General features: G+C 36.6%; 1 protein-coding gene across 2 annotated transcripts in view; it reads right to left on the minus strand.

The window, feature by feature from the left end:
- The window catches only part of MYCBP2 (MYC binding protein 2), a 200,748-nt gene that overhangs the window by 114,953 nt on the left and 69,933 nt on the right, over positions 1–15,862 (minus strand). For both annotated transcript variants that reach the window (XM_080917202.1, XM_080917201.1), the window contains exons 21-25: positions 9,457–9,574; positions 5,485–5,689; positions 4,897–5,050; positions 800–972; positions 64–189 (exon numbers count right to left, since the gene is read on the minus strand). In XM_080917202.1, coding sequence (XP_080773328.1) covers positions 64–189; positions 800–972; positions 4,897–5,050; positions 5,485–5,689; positions 9,457–9,574 — 776 coding nt within the window. The remainder of the gene's footprint in view (positions 1–63; positions 190–799; positions 973–4,896; positions 5,051–5,484; positions 5,690–9,456; positions 9,575–15,862) is intronic.

Genomic DNA, 15,862 nt, shown 5'->3' on the forward strand with positions numbered 1-15,862 from the left:
AAGGTTTAGAATATGCATGTGTTTCTGTTATTAAGAGCATTTGCTAGGACTAAGCATACATACTTTCAAACCTGTTGACTACACTGTAGTCTTCCTTGGAATAGACTTTCATTACTGCTTGGGTCTCCTCCTCTGTACTTGCAATGCCCATCTTTAAGTCCTGCATGGTGGCTAAAGTATCAAGACAACCTAAAGCAATGAACAAGAGACAGTCAAATCTAGAACTGAATTAGTCCTATCGAAGCAATGTTATTCATAAATGCTATATTAATTAATATGAATCTGAACTCTGGTCATGACACTTGGAAGGCAAACTTTATCCATGAAGTCATCTCTCCAGCTCTTAAGGGAGTCTTTCTGAACAATCATTTTCTAAAAGCAACATGATACATGGGTATGTGAACTGATGTAAAATGAAAATAAAGCTAGCAACTAGTCATCTCAACAGTCCTACATCTCTAATTAAATACATACCTAAGTTAAATACTATAAGAACGTATCTCTGAATCTCTAAAAGTTTATGTGTTTAAGTTTCTTTATCTCTCAATTAAAAAAGAATTATATTTTCAGGGATGTTTATAGTTAGACATCCATTGGTTTTTCATAATATTGGGTGAGATCTTCTGTATCATTTCATGGAGGACAAACCTCTTAGGTAATTAAATTTATTTTGTGACTTGCATCCATTATCATTTAACAGGCACTGTTTAATAACACACAAATTTGACTATTAAAAAATCATGACCACTAGCACAGCACACATGAATGCCATTCAGCTGGCATCAAAGGGCAACCCTACCCAGGATGTGCAAGGCTGCATGAGATCGGGTGGTAAGAGCTCTTGATCCTGTTGGCAGAGCAAGTTCAGGACTTAGAATACTACATCTGGCTTGCATGTCTGTTGCAGAGGGAAGTCTGGCATCAGCAACCACTGCATTGTAACACCAGAGCTCTCTGGAACTTGGTCGAAACCTATGGGGAAAGATAATTACAGAATTTTAACACTTTGAATTACTTTGAAAATTTCTAAATTGTAATTGACTATAAAATAAATAATACAGTTAGTATACAAAGGAAAATACATATCTATAGCTAAGCTAAACATATAACTAAAGTAATTTGTACCACTGCAAAAACATTTGAAAATAGTAATACATCATAAAACTTTATAAATACCATAGCAACTATATACTTAAATTTGATGCATACATAAAAATAAAGACTTCTCATACCAAAATTATTTGATAGAAAATGTAAAAAATGCATATACAATAAAACTGTAATATTGCAATGTGTATAAACAACTATAAAACAGTAAGAGAAAATCAATACAATAGCAGAAAGCGAGCAAATGAGATGGGTTGCTACCGTAGGACACAAATAACGTAAACAGCAGTGTGGCGTTGATAAAAACGGTGAGAGCATCAAGTCACATGTCCTCCTGCATTTGCCTCTGATTTTCCTACTCACAGGAATCCTCAAAGGTTAGGAAAAGAGTGAGGAGTCACTATCTAGTGGATACAGCCTCCACTTAGTAAGATAAAAATGCTCTACAACTCTACAGACTAACGATTTAAATATCTTTTAAAAAGGACAATAAGGTTTATGTTCCATTTTTATCAAAATGTATTGTCTTTAAATCAAATAAATATAATAAATGTTTAAAAATAAGTAGTTCATTAACATAGAATTACCTCACTTTTCCCCTTCCCTTTCCTCCCTTAGCCTTAGACAAATCATTTAAAATGGTACTCTAAACAAAATAAACATGTAAAGAGCTTCTCTCATAGAAGCTTCTAACATTAGTAGGAGCACCACTACATCACTACTTGTGAAAAGTGTTATTAATATAACTTTCCTCATTCAACACAACCATTTTCTCTTGCTTGATTTAATAATTATCTTCTGATCGTTACTGTTCGATTGTAGCTATACATTCCTTTGACTGCAGATAATCAACACATACAGCTTTCAGTGTTTGAGGATTCAAATCTCCCTGTTTCTAGAAAATTCTTAGGCATTACTTCTACAGTGCTTATTTTCCTTTCCTATCTCTAACCTAGATGGAGATGCTAATATTTCCTTTATGGCCATCTCTTAGATTTTCACATTAGATCATTTACATATGTAAACATTCAGATTTACCTATTTTTGCCCTGCTGTACTATTAAAGGTAGTAACCCCCTTTGATGCAGCATTATTTTCCAATCTTTTACAATGTTTTTAAATCTGTGTGTATACATGTGTTGCCTGCATATGTGTGTGTGTGTGTGTGTGTGTGTGTGTGTGTGCGTGCGCGTGTGTACTTATATGAGTACATGGTGCCTGTAGAAGCCAAAAGATGGTCAAATCAATACTTTATTGATGCACTTAAGGCCTTACAACATATCAAACCCAAAAGACGTAGTTAAAAATAAATAAATAAATTAGGGCACAAATTAATACAATAGAATGAAAAACTTTATAAAAATAAAATAAAAAGCTGGTTCTTTGAAAAAATAATAATCTTTAGCCAAATTAACCAAAATAGAAAAAACATCCAAATTAAAAAAAATAGAGATGAAAAGGGATATATGACAACATAAAGAAATGAAACAAGACCCCGTGGACAGTACTATAAGGCTCCCCTGCTTATGCATCGTGGGGTCAAAGCTCCTGTCGCTCCTTGGTGACTGGAAATCCCTGCTATGGTTTTGTTGGACAGGCCCAGGCAACTGCTTCCCATCCAAAGCCATCGGTGGAGCCTCTGTGGGATCCTCTGCCAAAATCCCAAGGCAAAACCCAAGGGTCCAAGGCCATTTCCGTCAAGTTCCCAGTTTCCTTTTCCATAGGAACTTTTGTTTTCTAAAACCTAGCTCCCAACATGCTTCCAAAGGCCATGTTCCATCTTTCCTGCATCACTACAGTGAAGTATTACAGTGTACAGTTCCCTACCTGGCCTTGGCTTGCTCGGATAAAACTTTGTTATGTATTTTGTAAGGCATAGATTCTATATTGTAATGTCCTATGCAAAAGAAAAAAAATTAATGAAATTGTAAATTTTATTGTTTTAACATGTATGCATGTTTAGTGACGTTTACATTTTGAAATAAAATTTATGATTCATTAAAAAAAAAGAAAGAAAGAAATGAAACAAGAAAACCATAAGGCCATACCTTAAAAAACAAACCTATACTCCATAAACTGACAAATATAAAAAAAAAAATTGATGAGTGTCTAGATACTTGTGATCTACCAAATGAAGCAACAATTTAAATAAATAATTGAAAATAAGCAATTTAAACAAATTGAAAGAAGCAATTTACATAGACAGGGACCCAACAATATTGAAGCTGTAAAAAAAATATTGTCTAACAATCAATCCAGTGATAAACAAACAAATAAAATCAAAGTCCAGGGCCAAATACATGTACAGCAGAATTCAACAAGACTTTCAAAGAAAATCTAATACTAACATTAATCATATTAAAATCATTCTTCCAAACTCTATAAAACCAGAACTACTCTCATACCAAAAGCATAGCAAGGAGAAAAAAAAATAACCTTTTCTCATGAATATAGATGCTAAAAATTACCAATAAATACTTAAATGTGAGCGTTAAAAGGAAAAGACCCAGTCTATGAGTCTATGTTTGACTCAGTTACCCTCTCTCTTTAAAACTGTCATAACCTCCTGAGCTATCTCACCAGCTCAGCAAGCTCTAATTCTTTCATCCATGTAAGAAATTCTGCATGTGTGTGCTGGGGTGGAGATATATGCATATAAATGCAGGTACCTACAGAGGCCAGAAGAGGGTGTCTAGTCCCTGGAAGTCGGGTTCTATATTGTTATAAACTAAGCCCTATGAGAATGCTGGAAACTGGACTCAGGTCCTCTGAAAGAGAAAGAGGAGCTCTGAATTCCTCAGCCACATTTTTTAAAAAAGGTCATGCTATAAGGATTCGTTTATTTTATGTAATGTAACTCTAGGGTGTGACTCCATAGTTCTGTGAATCATCCTAGGTAGACATAATCTAGAATGCTTGCTAAAAGATAAGTGTGTCTTACTTGGGGTTTTACTACTGTGAACAAACACCATGACCAAGACAACTCTTTTTTTTTTTTTAATCAAAACAGTAAATCATATGTGTATATGTGGGCTGTATGGCTAACCTGTTAATAGTACAAGTTGTGTATTTGTGTGTGTGTGTGTGTGTGTGTGTGTGTGTGTGTGTGTGTGTGTGTGTGTTTTATTGGATATTCTCTGTATTTACATTTCAGATGTTATCACCTTCCCCCAATAATATCCCTCTCCCCCTCCCCTTCCCATTGCCTCCATGAAGGTGCTCCCTCTCCCAACCTCCCTCTCCCACCTCAGCACCTTGTCATTCCCCTACACCAGGAGAACGAGGCTTCACTGGACCAAAGGCTCTCCTCCCATTGATGCCAGAAAGAGCTATCCTCTGCTGCATATGCTCCTGGGGCCATGGATCTCTCCATTCAAACTCAAACACCAAAGCAATTCTTAGAACAACATTTAATTGGGGCTGGCTTACAGCTTCAGAAGTTCAGTCTATTATCATCAAAGCAGAAGCATGACAGAGCCCAGACAGGCATGGTACAGGAAGAACAAGGAGCTCTACATCTTCATTTGAAAGCTACAAGGAAAATGCTGGCTTCCAGGCAGCTAGGATGAGTCTCTTAAAGCCAACACCCACAGTACCAGTCCTACTCCAAAAAGCCCACACCTACATGAACAGGGCCACACCTTCTAATAATACCACTTCCTGGGACGAGCACACACAAACCATCACAAGTCATTAGCATATCAAATGAATGTTTATTCCCTGTTAAATGAAGAAACACAGAAACAAATTATTTTATTGATGCTGTATTTTACAATGATATATGCTTACCTCCAAAGCACATCATACACAGGATCAAGACATACACCAAATCCTTGCAGATCTTCTTGTTCAGAGTCATTGAACGTTTTACAACTTCCATCCACTTTATTTATCAGAAGACATTTAAACGGTGGAGGTTCTGATATAGAAGCAGGCACCAAGCCTTGTGAAAATAAATTAAATATAATTTTACTTTGAATCACCTTTACTCATTCACCCAAGACCACAAGGAGAGTAGTATCATTACAATTTCATACATACAGAAGCTGATATATGTCTAATACGTTTAGATAGAGTCTTTTTGAAATGGCAGAATTAAAACACCTCTATGTCTAAGCTGAATGCTCTTGTTAAATACTGTGTACCTCACTGTGTCATGGACATAAGTTTAAGTGGATCATCGTAATGTCTCACAAAAATTAGTTTCAATTATTTAATTACAGATTCAATGTTGAAAGTCACTCATGACATATAAGTCTGATCCCACTATAACATAGCTCCTGCTTCCGCCATTGCCTAGATTATGAATACTCTGGTTCTTAAATATCCCTATTATATTTCTATCACACATGCACATTATAAGGACAATCTATTTACCTATTATGTGTTTGCTAGCAAATATTTCTGATGTTGCAAGTACATGAGAATTTATAAGTGCTTCATCAATTCGTAAGAAAGTCTGGTCCCCACTTGCACCAATCCAAGTGGCCTTCCGTCCATATTTTGACCCAATGTTAGGCATGGAAGCTGGCTTTGCATTCCAATATGGAACATCCAAAATAGGTCGTCCCAGTTGTCCTTTCTAAAAATTAAATAAATCATGTTAGTATTATTGTTAGATAATCTACAGGTTCTTTGAGGTTATAACTGTCTATAAAATAACTATATGAGATCATATTTTAGTTTACTTTTAGTTTTTCTTAATAAATAAATATGGAATTTGAACCTAATTCTTTAAAAGTAATAGCGTAATTTCTATTATTCCTAGATAATCTTTTAACAATACATAAAGTACATGATTGTATTAGTTGAAATATTTTCCATATAAGCAATGTTACCAAAATACTCTCTAGCCACCTATTTTTAAATTTAAGCATCTTACATATACAGTGCCTGAAACATATTACAACAAAGGATTCTTCCAAAACAATCACTGTGACATTTTAAGTTAACAGTATAAAAGAAATTCATTCTTAATCTCACACAGTGTGAGGGCATTTTGTGATAACACCAAAGTTTGGAACTGAGAATAAACTTAGAAAATTGTTCGATGCAGTTTTTACATAAAATTTTAGTAAGTCTTTTTATGTTTTAAGATAAACAGTAGGAATAAGGTGTATGTTTAAAACAAGTTAACTCACTTAAAAAGTATAGCTGCCTAAACGTGGTTGGTTCTCACTATGGAGTCAATAGCTGGCAAATAAAAACACTGACAGTGAACCAGGGGACACCGATCCACATCACTCCCCTTTCAGAAACCTGTGATGAGAGAAAATCCTACCTTGTGGTCCCAGAACCATTTAACACAACCTCAGCAATGAGGATCACCAACAAACCATGGAAAGAAAGCAACACCTTAGGAATGAGCGGACACAGGCTACTGCAAACATTCATGTTCCTAAGAAAATGTCTACGCCTTCAACATCACAGCCAGAAACCAAAACAAAGACCAAATACTGATGCAGCTGCCCCAATCCCTAGGAAGAGACCTAGTGACGGAAAAGAAGTCATACAATAAGGGAAGTAGCTAATTAGTCTTCCTCAATGGCCATGTTTTGACAAAGAAAAAAACAGCATAAGAAGATGAACAATGCACATAGTACCTGATATTCATGTTTCCTGTTCTGAGAGGAAAAGGAAATCACACTAACAATTAAAATAAATACCACCACCCAACATATATGAAGAAAAACTGAGAAATACAGATGTCTAGATAACATCAAGAGTGTGGTGAAAAGTCAGTCATACCTAAAGCCATAGAAGTCTGCAAGTAGACTAGTTAGTCTAGAAAACCAGGATAGATTCCCATTTACCACCCTGAAGACACAGAACCAATAGAAAACAGATAAATAAGCAGGTGACTTAAACCTTTGACTGTGTAGGAATTCTGTAGAAATCCAGACTGCTAACAAGAGGAAACCGATACCCTGAGATCTCTCTGATCTGTCCATCAAGGGTACAGTAAGCTAAAGAGGAAGACTGAGTAGAGAGGATGTTGAACAGTGATCACTGTCCTTCAAAAGACAAAAGCAGACCATTAATCGGAAAGTGGTGAATGGGTCGAGACACTTAGTTCATAGCACCAACCACAGGTAGGCTTGAAAGCGAGCAGATCCTTGGTCAGCTATCAGATCAGTGCCAATTAAAAGGCACTACAGCAGCTTCTGTTGTCAAAGCTCTGGAAAAAACCACTCTCATATGCAGCTTGAAAAAAATAGACTGTTAGCACTCAGATGCCTACCAAGGCTTTTTGACCCACAAACTTTTGGCCCCAAATTCTTACTTCTTAGAATTGAAAGATACACTTCTAATAAAATGAGTACATAATGAAAATGTAAAGTACATCAATATCTAAGCACAAGAAACTGAAAAACTGTAGTATGGGCACAGAGTAGAGCACGAACACCCTAAAGGCCAGGTGTCTGAGGAATCTGAGAAGACTGGTCAGCAGGCACGGCACAGACAGTGACTCCGGCAGTTCAGAATCCTCAGAGATAAGACAACATAATGAAATCTAGCTTTAATAAACACTTGCTTGTCTCCTGCATACCCACGAGCTTGCTCTCTCAACCTCCTTTTATTTCCCATTTTTAAGTGTAGAGGGAGAAAAGGGTCAGTGGATAGGGTATGACTATAATAAAGAATGATTAACCATTTTTATGAAAGAAAAATAGATGGTCCAGACGTTAAAGGTTTTAAAGGCTTATATTTGATTGTCTAACATGATTAGACAGAGACATAGATGAGAAAAAATATCGGTCTCTGCCTTTTGTCTTTGGTAAGAAAATAATACCAAACAAAACTGTAGCCAGGTAAGGAGGAGTAAGCCTGTAACCCTAGCATTCAGGAGTGTAAGGCAGAAGGATTATGAATCTAAGGCCTTATCTTACTAACACCAAAAAAAAAAAAAAAAATGTAAGAAAATATAACTGTATAAGCATTATGTGCCAAAATATGTCCAGAATATTAGAAAGTAAAACACGTACAATTTTTTAAATGTCTTAATCTCTACAAGTGCCATTAAAAGAACGAGTAACCATGACCAAAATACATAATAAATGTCAAGAAAATTAAAATACCTGCCAAAGATTTTTTTTAATCACTCTAGAGGCTATAACAAAGAACATGTAAGGTTTGCATGAACTGATAGAGTAAGACACTTATTATCAACTTGACAGGATGTACAATCAATGTGTAAACAAAACTCTGGGCACATATGTGAACAAAGTTTCTATACTGGGTCAACTGAGATAAGGACCCCATCATATTAGGAAGCACAGCACTCTATGGGCTGAAGCTACATACTGAGGGAAAAGCAAAAAGCAAAGCTGGGCATGGTGGCGTATGCCTTTAACCTCAGCACTCAGGAGGTAGCAGCCAACACAGGTAGATTTCTGTGAGCTGGTGCCAAACTGGTCTATACAGAGGTCTAGGCTAGAAAGGGCTCTTCTCAAAAACAACAGAAAAAGAGGAGGTGGGGATGAGGAAGAGAAAGAGAAGGAGGAAGGAAAGCAAAAAGCACACTAAAGGCACACATTCTAGGAGCCTCAGGATCCCAGTTGCCACGCCTTTCCTTTTGTAATAGACTATATCCATTTTACACTTTAATTATCTCTCAAAAAGCAAGGTGCACAGGTCCTGAAGAACAGCATTCAACGTTGTCCTGTAGCCTTCACCTTTAAGCTACCACGCACACCTCATGTATGCATGCAAGCAAACTTACACACTTAAAAAGACAAACACTGAGTTGGGTCTAAACAGTCCCCACCTCATACAGTGCAAGTTTACTACTAATAAAGCCTTAGGAAGATTTTTCCATCATATTCACTACCTCAAACTATAGAAACAGTTTTAGGAGAGGCAAAAAGAGTGAGGAATAGATAAACAGAATAGAGAGGACAAAGAAAAGTAATTTTATACTTGATGCTAGGCAAAAGAACAAGAGCCATTAATTAATTTAAACAATCATTTAAAATCTAAACTTTCAAAAATTCTAAAATAGAAATAGTTCTTTGCATTAAGAAAATTTATTTCTTCATAAATTAGATAAGAAATATCCTTTCAAGTGGTAGATTCAGCTCCACTGATGTTTAGAAGCTTTTGATTTGCAATAAGCGTGTCCAATTCTAACTCAATTGCTAAATTCAATAAATTCTAATGTTGAACTAAGATGAAAATTATTTGAAAATCTGTCCCTCAGGAGCTGAGTGTGTTGGAATAGGCAGAAAATATGCATGTATAATTATCTTAATACAAGATTTATACTGGAACCAGAGAAAAAAAGCTAATGTAGCAAATTATACGGCAATTGTATAATACAATATTATTAATGTTTTAGAAATTCCTTACAGAAAAACTCCCAAATGTGAAGACCTGTCCGTCCATTAAAAGGACTGCCGTGTGGTTGCTGCCGGCAGTCACTTGTGTGCTAGGGCCTGGCAAGGCTTGAACAAGGGTGGGGCATCCCCTAGGTGTAAGAAAAAAATAAGTCAATTTCTTACAAGAGTCAAATGAAATATAAAACAATGTATAACAGTAAAATAAGGAATTGAAAAGATCAAGGCACTAGTAGGTACATTCAGCAATCACGTGTTCGGTGTGATACGTCTGCCTCCATGCTAGGCACCAGGTAAAAGAACAATGACTTTCAGGAGATCAGAAAGAGATTCTTGAAATTTACTCCCTAACCTTAAACATATGACTTTAACTTCTGAGAAATATGGGTGCTCACTTTAGCAAGAGAAATCTGCTTGGCCTGTACCATAAGTGTATGTGGTTCCTCAACAGGAATTCAAGAGCTAGATGAAATGATTTTACAATCTTCTGTTCTAATTTTCAGCACATAGATGCTAAATTAATAGTTAAGAATTCAGAGCATGCATAATAAAAACCCTTACAGCAGCAGCAGCTATGTGCTCAGGATGTAGACTTACACTAGGACTGAGTCCTACTCCATTCATGGCAAGAGACTAGGGCACCGATCAAGTCATTCACCTGTTTCAGTTTTTTTCTTCTACAATACAGAGAATAAGAAACTGTTTATCCCATGTGGTTCCTAGAAACAATTAAGTATTTGGACCCATTCCTGACACATAGTAAACACATAATTAATGTTAAATGTTAGGATAATGATATTCTAGTATCCTTACCTACTTTTATAAACTATGTTATTAACCATTTTTAGTAATCATTATCTGTAATTGGAAAAGTATCCACTAGAAACTAAAACACACACAGTAAGAAAGTTTTGTATTTGAGATCAAACTATCCTTTGTATTTTCTTTATGAGCGATCTATCCTCTAAAACTAGAATACAACTAACTAAAAGTGACTGCGAACGGACCAAGGCTCCCAACTAGAAACACAGAAGGTATGGAATGTTCTCATAAAAACATGAACAAGGAACAATGTGGCATGAAAAGGTGAACATATTTGACAACTAGATAAGGAATAGAAGACCTAATTTTTCAGATATATGGGTGTTACCTTTATTTAACAGGAGAAATCTACTAACTTGTGAACTGAATGGCATTTGACATCTTAACAGAATTTAATCTAGAAACTAGATGTAGTAACGGATTTTATACTCTTCAGCCTTGGAAAATGGTTAGGTATGGGGAAAGTAGATGTTTTTGCATGACTTTGTAGTTGGTTATTCTAAGAAAAAGAATGGATCTTATGAAGCTAAATACATTTTATGACAAGGTTTTGCTATTTTGGGTATAAGGAGGGGCAGAAGAAAAAAGTCTGAGGAAATGAGAGCGGGAAGAACTACTGAAAGAATTTCCTGAGAATTAAATAAGATGCAGCCCGTGCTCTTGGGTAGGCAGGGAGGCAGAAAAGTCACCAGGAGCAAGCAAAGCACTGAAGTGCTCAGTACAGCTGAAAAGAGGCAAAGTCCCTTCAAGCATGCCAGTAATAAAGGAACAAAGGAGAACAAACAGCTATACACAAAGCTACAGTCCCAGAACAGGAGCATTACATTTAAGATAGCAAATCTGAGGAAGTGTGAGCTCCTTAGCATAGATAAACAGACAGAAGTCAGAACAGAGATAGCAACAGACTGAACAGATTCTGGAAACTTGCCTAGGCAGGAGGCTCAGGGAATGCTGAAAGCACATCTCACAGCAGTACAAGGGGATAATATGAGATGAAAATAAGGTAATAAGGTTTATACTTTCGGTTTTTGTTGTGATGTTTATGCAGCTCCTGTGCTGAGAAAAGGGCCCGGTGAACAGAACAATTTCAAGTGAGATAATTTGCTTATCGGGTGGTGATGGGACAGATAAACACCTAGCTGAGGACCAAAAGAGCTCACTTTTGAGACAGATCATTAGGATTTCTAGGAAGACCACAGCTAAGCTTCAGGAAATCGGAGAAAAAACTTTTAGCTTGTTGACAAGCTTAGGACTTACCAGTAATACATCACAGACATTTGAGTCTATTTTTCTTCCTGACAAGAATGTCTATCATCAAATTCTAAATATATCTTAAAATAGGTTTTAGAAAACAAACCAAACAACTATAAGGCCATGCAAAAGCAGAATTACACTCTCTGCAGAGACATGAACTGAATCTGAAATTGTATCTGTCTATACAGATATGGTGATTTAATTCTTTACAGATCCTTAAACATGGTTATGAAAAGTACAGGCAGGTTGATATTTATGCAGCATACTGTTAAGAGTGAAAAAAATTAAGTAATTTCTAAATTAAGTGAGAAATAACATGGAACAGGAAAAAGGCTAAGAATAAAGGCTGTAGAAAGTACAGAACTGATAAAATCAGTTATGTGTGTGAATGAGTGCATGTGTGAGTAGATGTGTGAGTGCATGTGTGTGAGTGAATATGTGTGTGAGTGAATATGTGTGAGTGCATGTGTGAGTGCATGTGTGTGAGTGCATGTGTGTGAATATGTGTGAGTGCATGTGTGTGAGTGAATATGTGTGTGAGTGAATATGTGTGTGAGTGCATGTGTGTGAGTGCGTGTGTGAGTACATGTGTGTGAGTGCATGTGTGTGAGTGCATGTGTGTGAGTGCGTGTATGAGTGCATGTGTGTGAGTGAATATGTGTGTGAGTGCATGTGTGTGAGTGCATGTGTGTGAGTGCATGTGTGTGAATGCATGTGAGTGCATGTGTGTGAGTGCATGTGTGTGAATGTGTGTGAGTAGATGTGTGTAAGTGCATGTGTGTGTGAGTGAATGTGTGTGCTTTTCACCACTTTATGAGTATCAAGATAACGACATAAGGACCCTTTATACTATACTGAAGTCACTCATCACAATAAAACTGTATATTAAAACCACTGTGAACCAAATTAAAATTTCAAAAAATAAAAGATTTATCTGCATGGGCAGACAATAAAAGGAGAGTAAAAAAAAAGGCCATGCCCAGAAATAAATGAATGAATAGGTAGGTAGGTAGGTAGGTAGGTAGGTAGGTAGGTAGTTTTTCTTCACTTGGTTTTCAACTAGAGAACACAGTAATATGGGAAAAACAGTGAAAAGGTTGACTCTCAACTCAGGACAGCAAGTTTAAGCAAGTGAACAATTTTCACTTTCGAGGTGTGACTTGTGAAATAATGTCCTCATGAGCCTATTTAGTTCAAAGCAAACAGGAACTGAAAGGAGAGTTCATAAACTAGCTATAGTTTATAAAGCACAGACATATAAAATGCTCTCACTGATTTCCAATAAGTGTACTGGTAATCTGAAGACCTTATAAGATGTCTTCAAAGATTAATTGAAGGACTTGGAATATAGGGTCTTAGAACTTTGTCTATGAAACTCATGAGTTCATTTATTAAACTATTTAAAAGGCAGAAAAGGAACAAAAAATAAAAATTATACCTGTGTATGTGTGCATTCCATGCACTTTACATACATCATATAGATTCTGCATTGTTGGACAAGACCTGAAAGCTAGAGCTCAAAGAAATTACAGTCACAGCAATGTAGGAAGTGGTGAAGCAAGGATGTGAACCTTGTCTATATTTTTCAGACATAATAATTAATAGTATATTTGGGTACAAGGACAAGAAGAGAAGGATACAGCTCAGACACATTATGATGCTGGACAAAGCACCAGAACTACAGAACTCCCAAGGTCTGACTTTAAGGTTACAGAGAATGGTAAAAATCATAAACGTAGGAGCGTAATGAACAAAACAAGACAAAGTTTTAATCTTGAAATTTTAATAGGCCCTTTTCAGGAATGAATGCATAAAAGCCTTATAAGTCTTTCAACATGTATCTTCAGAATGCACAGAGTGGGAATAGTGCAGAAGAAAACAATTAAGGCAGTAGGATCAGGTTTGACTCTAGCATAAGCTACTGATGTAACAGATAACTTATCAGAAGATATCAACAGTAATGATTACTTTTATTGAGTACTTGTTACTGGCTAGGCTGCGCAATGAGTCCACGACTCATTATCATCTCTGGAATCCTACATATGTATCTCAGGGAGAGCCACTTAATCCTACTTAATAAAGGAGAACCTCAAGCACAAGGCTAAAAATCTTGACTATCATCAGCTACCAAGTTGGGGGTGGGGAGAGACTGTTCCTGAACAGTCAACTAAATCATTATGACAGAATGATGCACCTAAGGAGATGGCAATAGCATCTCCTCCACATATGACCACTACATACACAATAGTCTCCAATGTATACTTGCTTACTAGAAACAATTAAAAATACATCCAACTACATATACTAATTTAAGTAAACATCTATATGTGCCTTGTTTTTGAGGTAATCAATATTTGTGCTCTGTTTCTTGGGTGATTATTCTGACAAATAAGTGGTAAATTAATTAACATTCTTTACAAGTCACACATAGCTCCAAGTTAAAATAGGACTGCATAAGACACAAGTGGTCTGGATGAACTTCTCATCCACTAGGATATCATGTAGGCAGACTGCTGTGCCACCCAGTTTAGCTGTGCCAACACTATACGTACAGGGGTCACAGCTCTGAGTGGAAAGGTATTCTGGCAGTTGGAATCCAAGGAATCCCACAAAGACACATCGCACAACAGACTTCAAACAAGAGATTTACTAGGGAAAACACAAGAGAGTGGCTGCCTCTTTGAAGGAAAGAAACAGCCGCAAACTGAGTAGGAGGCAGGTTTGTATACGGTTTCTTAGGAGTAGAGATTTCCAAGGGTGGAGAGTCCCAGGATAGGTATTGGTAGGATTTCAAACTCAGGGATGGATGGCTTTCCAAAAGCTCAGGGATTAGTGGGATTCCAAATCTCGGAACTGAACTCAGCCTTTTTAATCTATAAACATGTACTGAGTCTTTCATTTACACATTAAAATGAAAGCATAAGAAAAACTGTTCATGCTAGAAAAGAACAATTTCAAGAAACTAAACAGATGTCATGGGGCTGGAGATGACTCAGCAGTTAAGATCACTCACTGCTCTTGCAAAAGACCTGGATTCTGGTCTCTAGCACATACACATATACATACACACACACACACACACACATATATAGACAAAAACATCCATACACATAAAATAAATAAATAAATGCTTAATGTATTAAAATAGATCTCACTGGAGTTTAAGATACAAAATAATTTTGTTTCAATACCAGTATTTTCTGAAGATGATAAAATTGAGCTACCAAAAGTACTAAGCATATCACTTTGATTTTGTTACCTCAGGAACTCAGTATAAATTCATGAAGGGTGCTGACTAGTGTAATCAGAAAAACATGGGATTTTAGGTAGCCTTTCATTTTAGAACCCAATATGAACAATCTTTCCTTCCACAGACTATATCTCAACAAAATATGGCAAGGTTCTTGTTTTATACTGCAACCTTTTCACAATGTACAAAAGTTAAAATAGCCAAAGTCTGGAATCTGAGTCTAGTCATGATCATCACTCTTTCCTTTCCAAGTATGCTGCTTGGCAAGTATTTATTTGCAGAAAGGCATTCAAGCACCAAGTCTGTCTTTTCAAAAGGCACCCTTCTTCATACAGACCGAGAAGCTGCTATAGCTAAATGTAAAGCTCCTTCTACCATAAGACTCCAGTGTAATTACCAGTTAATTATCAACAACAGCCATGGCAACTGTTAAACCTTTCTGTGACATGAACTTTCAGTGAAAAACAGAACAAAGTGTTGGCCTATTTCCAAATCAGCAGCCCCTATGACATCATGGCATGGCAGTGTGGTGAGTTAACACAGTTAAAACTATGAGTTTATGTATTACCTAGAAGGGAAAAATTTGTTATTTTTAAGAGCTATAAATAACAAATCATAGATGTCCTTTTGATTCTGGCAGGGACTCAACTGTACACTATGATTATGGAGGGAGAGATGAGATAGAGTAGAAAGCAAGTCCTTCTACAAACACAACTGCTGAGGTGAGTCTGACGTATCGCTGCATCTATGTAGGCATAAACAACACGATTTCTTAAGATAACGCACTGCACAGAGCTGACTTACAACCTCAAATGCTATCTCTAGGTCTATACGGCCATTCTCCTGAGATAGCATCGGCATGAAGGACGGTGGATGCATACATGTGGCTCCATTTGTACCTAAGGCAGGACTCTTTCGAAAGACTTCCCCTAGCTTAGAAACACCTTGATGTTCTAGATGACACAGCCTCAACAGCTACACCTGGGTCTCCATTTTTCTTATTAAACCCCCTCTTTCCTATGGGTGAGATCTGCAAGATAGCTGAAAATTCACCTTTTTGCATCTGTTTCTCCTTTCCATTTTATCTTTCAGT

This window comes from Micromys minutus (assembly GCF_963924665.1).
Source record: "Micromys minutus genome assembly, chromosome: 5".
Classification (NCBI taxonomy): domain Eukaryota; kingdom Metazoa; phylum Chordata; class Mammalia; order Rodentia; family Muridae; genus Micromys; species Micromys minutus.